General features: G+C 37.1%; 2 protein-coding genes across 2 annotated transcripts in view; both read left to right on the top strand.

Annotated features, from left to right (window-relative positions):
* Positions 1-9,378, top strand: part of EGFL6 (EGF like domain multiple 6) — a 39,167-nt gene extending 29,789 nt beyond the window's left edge. Inside the window, exons 9-12 of the mRNA XM_072414458.1 lie at positions 4,150-4,236; positions 5,980-6,075; positions 6,530-6,795; positions 7,266-9,378. Coding sequence (XP_072270559.1) covers positions 4,150-4,236; positions 5,980-6,075; positions 6,530-6,795; positions 7,266-7,358 — 542 coding nt within the window. The 3' untranslated portion in view covers positions 7,359-9,378. The remainder of the gene's footprint in view (positions 1-4,149; positions 4,237-5,979; positions 6,076-6,529; positions 6,796-7,265) is intronic.
* Positions 9,379-15,476: 6,098 nt separating this feature from the next.
* Positions 15,477-15,873, top strand: part of TCEANC (transcription elongation factor A N-terminal and central domain containing) — a 5,848-nt gene continuing 5,451 nt past the window's right edge. The window contains exon 1 of the mRNA XM_072414472.1: positions 15,477-15,616. The gene's annotated coding sequence lies outside the window, so the exon portion shown is untranslated. The remainder of the gene's footprint in view (positions 15,617-15,873) is intronic.

The raw sequence follows: 15,873 nt of genomic DNA on the forward strand, positions 1-15,873 counted from the left end.
ACTTTGTAACAAAATACTAACATAATTTGTACTGCCTTAGATCTAAAGCTTTAGTACATGAAATTATTTGGTACGGAATGCAAATTGCTGTGGGCTACAGACAAATGGGATTTAGAGCATGACATTTAACGGAGTTTGGAATGATTAGATTTAGATGAAAAAGGAAGCCAGTGTTACCTTCTTAAGGCAACAGATTTTGTAATTGTAAAGAATGTAATTTTCAAACACAAAGTGACTTTAGGAATATTAGTAGCAGCAATATTGAAATCATAAAGGTAATATCATAAATGCCTAATGTAATTTTCAATGGTAAGCTGCTGTGTATTATCCTAACCATTATGACCAGACAGAAGCTCAGTTTTAAGTATATAACATCAGCATGCTTTAATAATACAGGCCAGGGGTCGCCAAGCACAGGTTCCCAGCCCTGCAATATAAAACAAACTTACCTGCCTGTTTGCAATTATTTAACTTAACTCACCCCCACTTGCTTCTTTGCTGACAGCAACTTCCCCACACATTTCTCTTCCCAATTGGGGATCTTCAGACATCTTGAATGACCGGACAGGAATGACAAAAATTCCTGTGCATGTGCATGGTTCATTCATTTCCAGCAGCCAGGGGAAGCTGGATCATACACTGAGCTTTATAGAGAAGATTGCGAACAGGCAGGTAAGTTTGTTTTATTGCAAAAGAGTAAAAAAAAAAAACCTGCCTGCTCACAATGTTTTACTTTTTAGATTTTGTTCTGCTTTAAGTACCTTCAGTTTTGTTTATTTACAACCTAAACAGTATTATGTATCAGTGTATTTTATGCAAAAAGGAAAAGCTTGATAATATAAAAGAATACAATAGAACAATGTTTATGAAACCTCTGGATGCAAGATAAAGAACAGCCAAATTCTAAAATGTTTATCTGCAAGTGTTCCCCAAGGCAAATCTCTGTACACTCTGCTTGTGTTTGTGATAGAATGTGATGACCTGACTTGACCTCAGGGAATTTTATTTCTACCATTAAAAAAGGGAATTAAACTATATAAAAGACCACAACTGGTATGAGCTTTTGGATTGCTTAGCATCCAGGCATATCACATGTTGTCTCTTCTGGCTAGCTGGCACAGTTTGTTTTTAGTAAAAAATGTATTTTTTGCCCACATATATTTATTTGTACTTTCAATAGACCACCTCTCATTTATATATTTATTGTGATATATATATATATATATATATATATCACTAAAAATAAAATAGTATATCTAAATAAGAATAATAAATAAACTTTTATTTTATCTTAGAAATTCACTGCAGTACAGAACTTAGGACTGTGGACTAAAAAATGTTTGTTTTTCCAAACTACCAGGTTTATTGTTCATCACTGTGATTATTTTGTATAACTTGGGAACCTGTTCCAAATAAGAAAACTTCCTGTAGTAGCCAGTGGGTTAAAATAAAACAGCACAGCTCCCCTCTGTTAACAATCACTTGAGCTTTTGTAAAAAAAAACTCTAAGCCTGGAAAGGCAATTATAAAATGGTAGCATAATATACAACATAAAAAGAATACATTTGGAAATTGGCAAAGGAAAGATGGGGTGTGCTTTTCATCATAACTTTTTTTTTACTTATAATTATTGCACTTAATATGTGTTTAGAGCCTGATCACAACACATTGTTGGTTTGTGCAACCCTAATTAAATACTTGTCTTTTTTTTTTAAACTTTCATTCTTATTTATTTAGGAAGCAAATGAAATATACATATGTTTCTCAATATTTCATTGCCAATTAAGTCATAAATTCAATATACTTAACACTGCAATTCATGAATTATATTACAACAGTGTTTATCTTTCTACAATATACGGTAAATGACCGTCATTCAGCTAAGCCATTGATCTCCCTGCTGTGGAATGCATTAGGAAAGGATACATTACTGACTGACTTTTCAGCATTGGAAACAGTCATTATTTATGGTGTATATGTTCATTAGAGACATGAAATATAAGAGTTTTGGAATTCTCTGGAATGCAAAAAAAAAGAGTTTCTAATAAGGTAATGGGTGCCACATGCGCAGAACGGTTCAGTCTATGACTACTTTTATACAAATGCCAAAATATATGTAAGATTATTTAGATTAAGAATGTTTTACAGTCATATTTGGTATCATGGCAGCCATCATCAGTGTAAAAATTACTCTCCTCTTACTAAGAGTTTGGCAGCTCATGAAAAATGTACACCTGTGGTGACAAAAAGCAGACCTTGCTGCATAAAATAAAAAAACCTATTGAATACCTTTTTGTTATATTTATTAGTGTTTCAGTGCCTAGGTGAGCGTGACATTGATATTGGCCACCTGTAGCTTCCTGGCATATCAATGCCACACACACAGGAAGCTGGTGTTACATAGGTAGGTGCAAGGTCTCTATGAGGCCCCTAAAGTGGACCTTCTACTAAAACAGAAAGTCTACTAATGATGGCTGAGCCCCTTCCCAAAGTCACTTACTAATTGTTAGCGAAAAATGTATCTCAAAAGAATAACGTTGGAATAATACTTACCTAGAGGAGATGAAGTCACTGTTTTTCCAGGTATAGTCCCATGAAACACAGTGAAATCCAAGGTTGGAGTGTTGTGCAGGTGTTGCAGTGGACTGTAGAAGCTTCTTGGGTTTTCCCCTGCTTTACATACCACAGTACCCCGCTTGTATAGGTGGTGACGCCAGCATTGCAGAAGATGGTAAACAAACCAAACTGTAAGAGTTGCAGAATATTTTTTTCGGTGAACCGAGAATATATTTAGTCACTTTCAACTAAATGCTCAACAAAGCTTTATTAGGACCTTCACAGTTCTGTTCTTAACATATGCATTTGTCTACTGTGTGTTGTCTACTATGAGATCTGTGTGTGGTGTAATAATACAAAATCCTTAGTAAAGAGATATTTAAACTGCCATTGCTGACCTTATGAAAATACAATACACTGACTTGGTAGAAGTATGCAGATCAGGAGTTCAGACACAATTACAATGTCACTTGATGCATGCTTACTCTAGGTTAGCCAATAAAAATATTTTTGCACTACAGGTTTCCTTTAAAATTCCTATATAAACAGGTGGCCTCAAGAGTAAATTGTTATCCCATCATCCTATTTTTCCTGGCACATGCTCCTTAAAAGTAGATTCTGATGATGGATTGTGCAGATATTCAGAATTCTAAATCTTTTTACTTGTGTTCTTTGTCTAAGACTAAAGTAAGTAAAAAGACATATAGTGAACTCTAGGATTTAGTTCACTGACTGTGTTAGCTGGTTTGCTACAAAAAGACCATCTAAGGAGACATAAAAGTCAGTGGTTGTAAATATAAACCATGTCATTGGAAAAATGCCCCATTCCTAACACACATTGCTGTAGCTGTTGTAAGCTCTCTCTGTTTGGTCTAAGTGTTAGTGTTTCTAAACAAATGTGAGCGTTTATTCCAAAAGGTTCTAGATTTCTAAACTGTGCTGTACTGTGGTTTGTCTGTAAAAATAAAAAAAGTGAAAGAAAATGCTTATATCTGTAACAGGACTTTGGTGGAGTGGAGTCCAGCAAACATGGCTTCCTCTATAGACTTCTCTATGGTATGGTATGGGAAGTGTTTATTACATAGGATTACCAGGCGACAGTAAAAAGTATAAACTAACACATGCACCACATCTAAGGCTATGTTCACACTATAACACATGTCGATGCCTTTACTTATACCACAAAGTACAGCTACTTGTGCTGCTGTCTGTTGTGACACTAACCTTATTCATTTCTATACATTGGGCAGCGCATAGAAACAGACAAAAATATGTTCAGAAACACATAGTGAGCACATCTGACATTGCTTTATTTGTACCCTAAAGAAAACCTTTAATTAAAATGATGCTGTTTAGTGCACTAACCTTGTACAAAGCAAAAAAAAAAAAATACAGGGCATCTGGTGCAACAGATTGATTGTTGCACTGTAAGAACTAGTATTTTAATGGGGTAATGCCCGCCGATCTTTATGCCTGTGGCTAATGAGTGTATACATACAGTACATTGTGAAGAGGAATATCTCTATTTATAAAAATGCATGCATTATGTACAGAATAGAAGGTGGAAATTCATTTGACTTTTGTTCTACTTAGCTCTACAGGTTAAAGAGAATATGAGAGAAGAGCCTGCTTTTAGTGCGCAAGCAATACATGTGAAAGGTACTACACAAAAATCAGAAGGTACGTTGATAATTCAAATGCACAATTCAGCCCAGTCTAGTAGCAAATAAAGTGGCTTGCAGAATGCTCACCAGACCAGCTAAATTTGTGCTTGCATACTTCATAACCTTAATATTATAACAAGAAAAATAACTTGAAAAGAATAATGAGTTTTCTCTTACCATTTTACATCACTCTTTTCATACAGTTAGAAGTGACCCTGTTAGCACAGGGTTATGTGCACACCAACTGCATACCTGCTAAAAGATAAAGAAACATACCAACCTTTCTGAGGCTTATGTCTTGAAATGCCAATACAGGCTTTTAACCAGATAGATAGGTAGAAGACAAGTTTCTTCCACTGGCCCACTTGTTTCCCCCACCAGCTTGTATGTCCTATAGTGATGAACAAGTCAGTGCAAAGAACTACATGGAATACTGGCAGCAACCTGATAGCAACCTGGCAGGAATTTTATCTTCTTTTAGCTGATGAACATGGTTCACAAGCATGGTGCAGGTTTGGTTTTACAGACACAAAACAGACCCAACTAGTGAACCCAGCAATGAGTATACCTACACTACAACCTGCTTGTACCACTGCCTTACAAAACTATGCTGCGGAGTTTATTGTTGGAAACGAATGACTAATGACCGATTGTCCGATAATCGGACAAAAAAAGTGCACAACCACTGACCAACAACGCCGACGAACAAAGATTGTCGCTGGAAACGATTGACCGTCCCAGCGGATCTGATTGGGCGACGACCATTCGCTGACTATTGTGTGTACGGTCGTTCAGTGATTGTGAATGTTTCTGCAGTACACTTTCTCCTTTACATGTCACTTCCTGCATTGTTCAAACGATCGTATCTAGCGTGTGTACACTATTGGTGGATTATATTTGAACGATCGTATTGTTACAACATGTACACAATTGTGCACCATAGGATCGTTTAAAATAATCGTGCATAATCGTTAGTCGTTTGTTTTCTAATGATAATTATTGCAAGTGTGTACCTAGCTTTTAAATTGGAGAATGGCCAAGTTTGAGAAAAATTGACAGACTCTTATCACAGACTGCCAGACTGAACATCGTTCGTGTGTACGGTCGTTCGTTGATCGTCCATGGTCTGAGCATGCGTAATGAACGAACGTTCGTTCACTTTCCTGTCGTGCACATAGTTCCTCTATCGCTCAAACGATCGTATCTATTGTGTGTACAATATCTACGAACGATCGTGTCGTTATCTCTATGTGCAGGATCGGTGCTATACGATCGTTGGTATATATCGTGCAGGATCGTTCGTCGTTCGTTTTCCAACGATAATAATTGGAAGTGTGTACGTAGCTTACCCAAACTGCCAAAGATAAACCCTTAAAACAAGATTGACCCATACAAAAATATAGAGACTGACAGATCAAGGGATAGACAGAAGATAATGTTTAAATATCAAATAATATTTCATCCATACACAATTACCAGTAGCAAAGTAAAATTTGGGGCAGGATTTTGATGATCAAAAGGTAAAAGGGGCTAAGAGCAAAGTGACATTAAAACATGTATTCTACATTACCTGTACCCATATCTTTTTTGTCCTCATCTGATTCTCTTTTATGTTTCTATTTTGCTTAGATTGATTAAACTCATTTTAATCTTGCTGAATTATCCATTTAAATACTGTATTTTTCCTAAGTAGCATTACAGTCATTCTTTTTAAATTGCCTTGTCAATAAGATTTTCTTTGATTTTCCCATATACACAGAGGTGTCCATTGACTGCAGCTTTGATCATGGAGCTTGTGACTGGAAACAGGAAACTGAAGATGACTTTGACTGGAAGCAAACAGATCGCACTCAGGGTAAGTAGTATGCACACTGGGTAAAACATAATTTCATCTCTTTCATCTAACTCACAAATACATTTTACAATTTAAAAAACCTTGCAGTTTGAAAAGAGCTTTAATTATTTAAAACATTTTTTAACTACACATGAGTCCACAATTTAGACTTTCATATTTTTTTTTAATAAATAAAAGCATGAAGGCCTTCAAATCAGCAGTAAAGGTATTTAAAATAGTATGATTCTTGTAAATATTATAATTGTGGGAACTTTAGTAGAAATTTACAAAAGAGTAGTTGAAAGGTAAAAGGTAAATAAACCCATCCTTGGGGTCTGTAATCAATCAATTCTAGATTAATTGTCCATATTCCTGACCATTTTGCTGGAAATTTTCTTTTTTTTCTTTTTTAATATTGTAAATTTGTCATTCAGATGCACTATATGCTAAATAACACATTTCCTTTATACACCAGGTGCTGGCTTTTACATGTCAGTTCCATCCAATGTTGGTTTAAGGAAAGAAATTGGACGACTCAGCTTTCCAGTACCACACTTAAAAGCAGATAACAATTTCTGTTTGGCCTTCACTTACCAAATGACTGGAGAAAGATTTGGCAAATTGCGTGTGTATGTGAATAAGAGCAACAGTCCAGCATGGGAAGAACACAGAAGCAGTGATGAAAGATGGAAGATAGCAAAAATTGAAATACCCAAACCCCACAACAGAACTACTCAAACTGTAAGTTTTTTAAAAGATGTAAAATGCACCATTTGACAAGATTTGGGCCTGATTTAATAAAGCTCTCCATGTCTGGAGAGGATAAACTTTCTACAGTGAAGCTGGGTGATCCAGCAAACCTGGAATAGATCTAGAGGATTCAAAACATTTGGTAGCACATAGCAAATGACTTTAAAGAAATCCATTCTAGGTTTGCTGATTCACCAAGCTTCACCGTTGAAAGTGTATCCCCTCCAGCCTTGGAGAGCTCTAACTGATTGCCAGCACTGTTGGGTCCTGTGCAGATCTGTTCATTATTTACCAAATATTTGTTTTACAAAGTGAACATACTCATTTTACTTTATCAACCCTACTATCTTTATTTGTAAAGCTGATATAAAAAAATATATATTTTGATTTAATTTTATTTGATTTTACTAACCCCATTACAGCAAACAGATAAGTAACCCTATGCTGTTATCTGCTTTCAGATTACATTTGAAGCTGAACGTGGGAAAGGCAAAGCTGGAGAAATAGCGCTGGACAATGTCTTCCTTGTCACTAGTCCATGTCCTGAGGATTGAACTGAATATTATTTTATCTAACTGTACTGTATGCCAAGGAAACAAACATGCTTCATTTTTATTATAAGAAAAGAAACAGTGTTTTTTTCAGATGTGACTAAATGGAGTTTGGTCACAATGCTATTTTGTTTACAGACAATGGGAACACATAGAACACGTGTAGGGGGAGAGTACGTGTGTGTTATGGAGTAAATGTGTTGTATGCAAATATTCACAATGGCAAAATGGTGCTTGTAGCTTTTTAAGTTTTTAAGTAAAATAATCTTTTGAAAGACTATTTTGTAGCACAGTTGATTCAATGTGCCACCAGTTAGTGGCAGCATTTTTATCATTTACTTGCATTATTGTTATTGCAAAGTATTATATTACACTAAGTATGCACTGTTAAAAAACGTACTTGATGGGACAAACCAAATATGTTAAAAAAACGAAGGCAAAATATCTATTATTTGATATTGTTAAATATTACTTCCAGTGTAACAATAAATCCTCCATTAGTTAGGAGCTCATCGGTGTAGTACAAGAAAAAGGTCCCAACTAGAGGTGCTTTGAACACACATTGATTTAGAAGGCAATTTGCTCAGATGAGTTTCCAAATCCAATTGGAATTTAATGAGCTGTATTATACCTGTCAGTGACAGGTATAGCAGGAATTAGCAAATCCATCTGACCGATGATGACGGCTGTTAAAGAAATTGAATCGTCTGAGAATTCTGACCGGATTTAGAAATATATTATTTCTTTATTAAGCTGCAGAACACCTGTCCAATCCAGCTACTGCACAATGACAGCTGTCAGAGTCTGAGGTTGGAATAGTTCTGATCCAAGTTGGGATAAACTACAATCAAAACTGGCAGTCAAAAGTCCAAAGTTTTTGCTAACCCAATGTATACAATAGAACAACCACTTTAACTATTTTTCTTACAGAATGTGATGTACTGAAGCACTAATGTTCAAATAAATTGATTTCTCTGGGACAATAACACATTCCGACACAGAAAATGAAACCTGTATTTGTAGCTCTCAAGCCTGTTAAAAATATTTAGCTGTGATTGACATTTGCTTTTCTTTAAACTATACTGAGAGGTCAATAATAAACTGAAAATTGTAATTTTACCTGTATATAGAATTAAGGCTTTCAGTTACCCAATGCATGTCACATTTTCTTTGATTCTGCCTACACCTTCCAATTTACACAATGGTTGGTTACAGATATTTCATTGTGATCTAACTCAAAGCAGACCTTTTTTTTCCATTATGAGGGAACGTTTAATGTATTTCTAGTAAGCACAGATTCCAGGTATTACTGTACTGTTTAGCTAATTAGTCATTTTAACTTTTTTTTACTTTTTTACATAATAGGTTTCATCTGTTTTGTATGTTAAATAAAGAGTTTCGTTGTTAATTAACTAGAGGGAACATATTTTGGTTTAGTGCAATTAATTATCATCTACGTAAAGCAGACGTATGCTCGAACATTATTCTTTAATAAATAAATACCCTATATATCTTTTAGCTTGAATTCCTCCTGAGAAGTCGCGGTTCCTGACATGTTGCATTACCTAGTCATGCTATATATAAAGCTATGTTCAGTCTACTTCTGCCTCTAATGACTGCTATTATGACACAACTTGGAACGGTATTTGATGATGCCACTACTGTGCTGCTCATTGTCCTTCCAGTGGTTTATTGAAAATCTGTACTTCCATGTGCATCTTACATTGCTCCCAAGGCCTATGGATGCCATCTCTTTCAAGGTTGCTGCTATTATCGTTTGATGAGCCTTCTTCATCTCTCATTTCCTTAACATTTATTAGTTCACTTGCTCACCATCCATCAAATATGGATTAGATCTGAAGATTGAGGCAGAAAAGCCCTTTTCCTCTACCAAGAAGGCCATTGTCTCACAGATAGAAATTGTGGAAGGGGTCATGGTAAATTGGTCCTGGGGGAAAAGGTCAGTTGTAGAAAGTCTGTAGACAATAGTAGTGACTGGTCTGCAGCTCTCCACATTTTGGGCACAATTTCTCCGCACAGGCCGTTCTGCGTTAACAAAGCAACCAGAAATGGCTTTGTCTGTAAAGCCTTGATCACTTTGGTAATTAATTGATTTGTTTATTGATAAACAAAGCCCTGTCACAGCAATAGGATCTGACATGGCTTTGTTTATGAATAATAGCATATCGAACAGCATTGCTTCATGATCTAGTTTTAGAAGTTTTTTTTTCTATACATTCCTGATTTTGCAATGAAATGAACATTGAGTAACTCAGCCAGTCATTCTTACTTAAATCATATGTCTCTGTAAAACAAATTGTAGGTGTCAGGGTCATTTATGGATACTTTTAAACAGTAGCTTCAACCAAACCTTGCTGGGTTCTCCACTTTTTAAGTAGCGGTATTCGTTCTTAATCAAAAATGTATAAATCCTCTCACTTGATGGTGGTCAAAATGAAGGACAGTTTTATCCCCCTGGAGGTGATTCTGTGCTGCTTGATGAGGGAATGCATGCTCTGGGGGCAGCATTACTGGTAAAGGGGTCCACAGCTGTTGCAAATACTTTACTAAGGACCCTATTTATATAAGTAATGATGAGATAGTAGATTGTCGCTTTTTTGTACTTTATTTTTAGCAAATCTGATTGCCTGATCTCGATTATAATACTATATTTTATACATGGGAGATCAGTGCTTTGATCACCAAGTATATTTGTATAGGAGCTACCGAACGGACTACTTTTTGAAGCCACAATTCCCCGTTAATGTGGCAGTAAGTTATCCTTATTTTTATTTTAGTTTTTTTTTGCTGCGGCTAAGTGGCATTTTTAAAAGTAGTGACTGCTGCAAAAGTTGTTATCTGATCACCACTGATATCTATTATTGCTATTCAAAATGATAAATGGTATCTGAGGATAAATTTATTAAACTTTATAAATATAATAAACTTGATAAATAATAAAAACTGACACTTTTATAAATGTTGAAAACTGAAGAATGATGCTGTTTGTTGCTTATTATTTCCCCTTAGTGAGTTAAAACAATGTAAAAGAACATTCCACAAAATAAAAATACATTGTAACTTTTCTAAATGTGAACTTTAGCAGATCATTTCAAACATGTTTTATACAACAAACAATCAAATTATATGTGTTTTTATGAACTCTATAAAGGACATAATAAATATGTTTAAATTTAATACAGATGTATTGATTAACTGAAAATGATCTTTCTTGAATGAAAAGTATCTTTCTTCAAAACAAAACTACACCTCCAGATCCTTTCATAGATATCAGGCTTTAATGTAGATTGATATATACAGGTCAGAAGTGTAGAAGGTACAACTCACTTCTTGGACATCTGTCACATCTTACGGACCATATGCTTCACAGAACAGCAATCTTCTAATTCCAGGCTAAAATGTTTTATCACGTATAGTGTGCATATTTTACTATCTTGTGTGAGGAAAGTTATCCTATACCTAAAAAGAAATTACTTAAATATTTACAGAAATCAGGCTGAATTACAGCATTGGTGTTGCTTGGTGAAGCTGGATGCACTGATAGATAATGTCCCAGAGGATTAATAATGGTTTCAGGTCTGGGGAACATAGTGGTCAGTCAATGGTTTGAATGTCTACTTCATCCAGAAACTGCCCACACACTCTGGTCACTTGAGGCTGAGTATTGTCCTGCATCAGGACGAACTCAAGCCTCACTGCACTGATGTCTGAGGATTTCCTGATACCAAACTGCAGTCAGGGTGCCATTAGCTAGCATGTAAGGTCTGTGTTGGCCTCCAAGGATATGCTCCCCCAAATCATCACTGACCCACTAGTTATGCTGGATGATGTTGCAGGCACATAAAATTCACCAAAGCATCTCCAAACCCTTTTACGGCTCCCACATGTGCTTAGTGTGAACCTGCTCCCATCTGTGAAGACATCGGGGTGAAAATGGCAAACCTGCTAATTCTGGTGTTCTTGGCAAATGCCAATCAAGCTGCACAGTGCTTGAATTTGAGCACAGGTCCTTCTACCTGGTTATAGAGCCACATGCCACACTCTTTATGACAGTGTTTATGAAACATGCACACCAGCAGGACGCTGGAGGTCATCTTGTAGGGATCTCGCAGTGCTCTTCCAGTTTCTCCACTTATAAATACTCAGATACTGGTTAAGCTGCCTGGTTGATGTCCTTCTTTGGCCCTGCCCAACTCTCCTTGTGTAAAGGGCTCTCTCCTGGTATCTCCTCCACACTTGCTGGGAGACACAGCACACCTTCTTATTACACCACATATGGGGGATCTAGACTGTACAATCTGAATGGGCTGCAGTTACCACCTAATGCTACTGTACAGTACCAGTAATACCAAAGGGACTAGCAACATAAAAAAAGAAAAAACAGTCAAGAAGCAAAAGTAAAGAGATTTGGTAAAACCATCCAAAGTGGTAAAATCCTACCTACTTTAGGGGTTTGGTTTCTGTTGCCCCTTTTGTCCACCAGTTGTTTACATTTGCACCAAAGCAGGTGACATTGATTCACAGTCAGTTACACTTTCTAACTGGACAGACTGATACCCAAGAAGTTTGATTGACTTAGTGTTATACTGTTTGTCATTGAGTCTTGCCTAATTTTTTGAGCAGTGTATATATACCAATCATTTACACATATCAGAAGGTAAAAATGTATATCTCATAGAGGAAGTGAACTGAAACTCATACTGTAAGTAAACTCTGGTTTCTTGTTAGGAATCAGGCAAGTAAGGTACTGAAATCATTGAAACTTCCAGAATGATCCTGCCATGCATGTAATACACTAAGTTAGTTATTGTAAGTTCTAATGGAATACTTCCTCCCCCTGAGGTCACGATTATATCATTAAATGCCCTTTAGCCCAACAACATTAACAAAAGTTTCTGAAGTGCATCACCGCCCAAAGGAAGCATTAGTATTTGTACCTAAAATATCATGAATAGTTGCAATATTGTAAAAGAAGGTATTCACTGGAAAGAAACATTAAATGTAAAAAAAAAAAAAAAACCTTTGACTATCCAATATTTGATACATTTTAGACCTGCTGTGGATCACAGGGAGTGTGTCACAATTGTAATCAGGAGATACATACTTCATTATCATACATCATACACAGCTGTGTATACAAGTGCTGAAACATGAGAGAAAACACACATAAACAACCAAAACTGAGCATGTACTGGGCCAAAGCATCCTGAGATTTGATAGAAAATGGGCTTCGTTTTTCTGTATTTCACATTGTAATCCTGCTCAAATAAAACCATTTTATAAATGTATCATAGAAAATAGAGTAATAAAAGTAATTATAAATATGTCTAAAGTGTTTATTTATTATAATAGGAAAGGTATTGAAGGAAGAGATGATCATAGCTAGTCAAAGTGATTACATTTAGATTTCAGTAGATACTTCTTGGCAAGGGATCTTGAATGAGTTGGAATATTTGGACACTAATTTGCTGTTCCTCCAGAAAAATGTTACTTGTTGATTTTTGTTCAGGTTATACATTTTATAAATATTAGCGATCTGGTTTCTAGATGTCTGTTTTATAAACACAAAATAAACACAAACTAATTTCTTTAGTGCTTAAATCTTGATATGAGTGCCACTTACAAAACACAATAAAAAAGTACTCAATGAGCTGCAAGGGTTTTTTAAGCGCAAGAAACAAAATGTTGACCCTGCTAGCAATCTTGATGACTTCTTGTGCTTTCTGCTCTTGCTGATTGGTATAAGGTAATATTGTTCCCAGCTAATGCTTTGAACAACAGAATGCCTCCTAAAATCTGAATATAGGTTAAATTAAAAACTGCACTGAAACTCTGAAAAAGTTGTTTTATTTCATTGTAAACCTCAGAATTTGTAGTTAATGTACACTCATTGATACAAAAGTACATAATGTCCAAATTGTCTAGTGTTACAGAATGCTTCGATTGCTTCAGATGCAAACTATCAATGCAAAATTTGAAACCAAAAACAATTCCCAATTGTAAAATTAGTTAACAAAATGAACAGACTTCATCAAAGAAACATAAACAGCTCCATTTGCAGCCTCTATAAATGTAATAAATGAGCCTCTTGTACAAGTAATGGCAGCAATATGGCTTTTTGTAAAGCAGTGTGTGTATGCCCTCTACTGGAGACAAGTAGGCATTACCTTATCTGAGCTTTTGAGTTAGCAATCCTTTGTAATAAATGCTTTAAGAAAGCTTGTCCTTAAAATGTAACTGTTAGTGTGAACTGTAGCTGTGAAAAACAGACAGTACTTAATGCAGGACTCAAGTTTTCAACTTTTGTGATCAGGCAGGGCATATTGCAGAAAAGGACAGGTGATATCGCTTCTACAATAAGCATTCTTACCTGCCTTGGACCTGTCAAAGTTGTTGAGCAGCGCAATGTTGTTGAGGGTAGCAATCCCAGCTTCTGGTGCGGTTGCTTGAACTGAATGACCTCCGATGCGCCTGTGCATCATACTTTTATATCAGTTAAATTTAACAGGTTTAATTTTAATTTAAACAAAAACAGGTAAAAGTTTAAAGTGCCTAAAAAAGAATCAGAGTAAATAAAACCCCTTGGGGTGTGGCAAAGTGCTAGATGGTGGGTAGAGGAGGCCAAAATATATGGCATCACCAGGTTTCCCTTTCCTTAACAGGAAGGAGGTTATGCTGTGTAGGTCAGTGGTCGCCAAACTTTCCGACCTCACTGACCCCTAAATCCACGGAATCCGGATGGTTCATGCGCAGGGAGCCATGTGTCACTCAAAGCAGAAGAAACTTCCCACAGAGTGACGCCATGATGCCAGAACCCGCCCACGCTTCCATCGCAGGCTCAGACATGCTTGCTAAACATCCTGGGGGGACTGTAGTGTAGGGCCGTGGTGCAAAAAAAGTCTACTGTCCCCCCAGGATGTTTAGGAAGCATGTCTGACCCTGCGATGGAAGCATGGGCGGGTTGTGTCCATGCGAGGACAGAGCCACAGACCACCAAACTTTTCTTGTGGACTACCAGCCTATACCCCTTGGTGTAGGAACGTTTAGGAGGGGAGCAAAGAAGACTGTGAAGTCTAGTAGTGATACATGATATCTGATGATTGGTCCCTGAGTGTGGTTCTGACAAAAATACTAATAGAATGGAAATCAGAACAGAGTACTAACCCACCACCACGTGGAGAGGTGATATAGAAGGTGACCAAGGAAGGCCATAAAATATACCATGGTCACTGTGATATTTGGCAGGTGATGGAGGTCCCTGGGGTTCTGGTATATATTTTACCCCGAAAGCCAGAAGGTGAATGGAGCTGTGTTAGTACAACTGGAGAATCAGAAGGTATTGGTAAATTGGTTACGATTCTCAGATAGCAGGAATGTGTAATAAAAGGGTTAGGGCAAAACTTTTTTTAATGCCCTCCATCCCATTATATTTATATGGAGATATAAAAATCTATTTGAAGCAGGTCAAATACACCTGTCAATGATATCAGAAGTATTTGCAACTGATCCAGTAGCACACGTTCAGCCCCTAATGAATGGGGTGAGTGGTATGGTGGAAGGACATGACTGGCACTGCTGTGTTGGGACTCCATGCAGCGTTAGACCTGGTTGCACAGAGAAGATATCCTGGAAGGGGCTGAGGGTGCCAGCTATGGGGCTTTTATAATGATAAGACGTTTTTACTGATTATTCCTGGAGGGGAATATATTGGATATTGGAGGGGAGCCCAGACATGGGCAGCAGTGGCAGACATATAAGCTGTGCATGTACACAGGGGCCCCTGAGGTCCTGGGGCCATTACATGTAGAAGTTCTGATATTTTCCTAGGTGAAAACATAGCAGAGGCTTTTTATCACGCAAGAGCAAAGAGTTCACGTGACCAGCCTGTGATGAAAGGGTTAATGTGAGCAGCATGATTCACACAAAATGAAGAGTTAGTCACACGGACTAAACTGACAACAACACAAGCAGAAAGGGTTAACCTATAATGACATGAGCGATGCGAAACTACGCAGATTTATACCAAGACCTGGCCACGCCCCTTTGAATCATGTGATTCAAGCTGTGCGCGGAAGGTTAGGAGCGCGCAGACGGGGACACTGTTCATGCGCAGTGGTGTGGAAGATGTGCGGGAGCGCGCACATGAGGTAGAACGCGGCCAGGGGATATTAATATGTCGGCTCTCATGTCACACTGGTACAAAGCACTGCAATGACTTAGACCGTTCTACACAACGTGAGGTCAGTATATGCACCATGGGAGCTTTATAAGTCTCATGTGAAGGAACAAAGCTGAAAACTAAAACTTATATTAACCTACCCACGTGTATTATAATTAGCACAGACATAGATTTAGGAGCCTTTATCAGTCTGTGATAGTGATTAGAGGAATGCAGCTGCATTCCACCACCCCAGCATAGGGATGTAGGGAAGCACATAAACATTGGATCACTGGAAGCCATCATTATTAATCATTTCCAGCAACCACAGAATGAACG

The sequence above is a fragment of the Pyxicephalus adspersus genome, chromosome 1, assembly GCF_032062135.1.
Source record: "Pyxicephalus adspersus chromosome 1, UCB_Pads_2.0, whole genome shotgun sequence".
Lineage (NCBI taxonomy): Eukaryota > Metazoa > Chordata > Amphibia > Anura > Pyxicephalidae > Pyxicephalus > Pyxicephalus adspersus.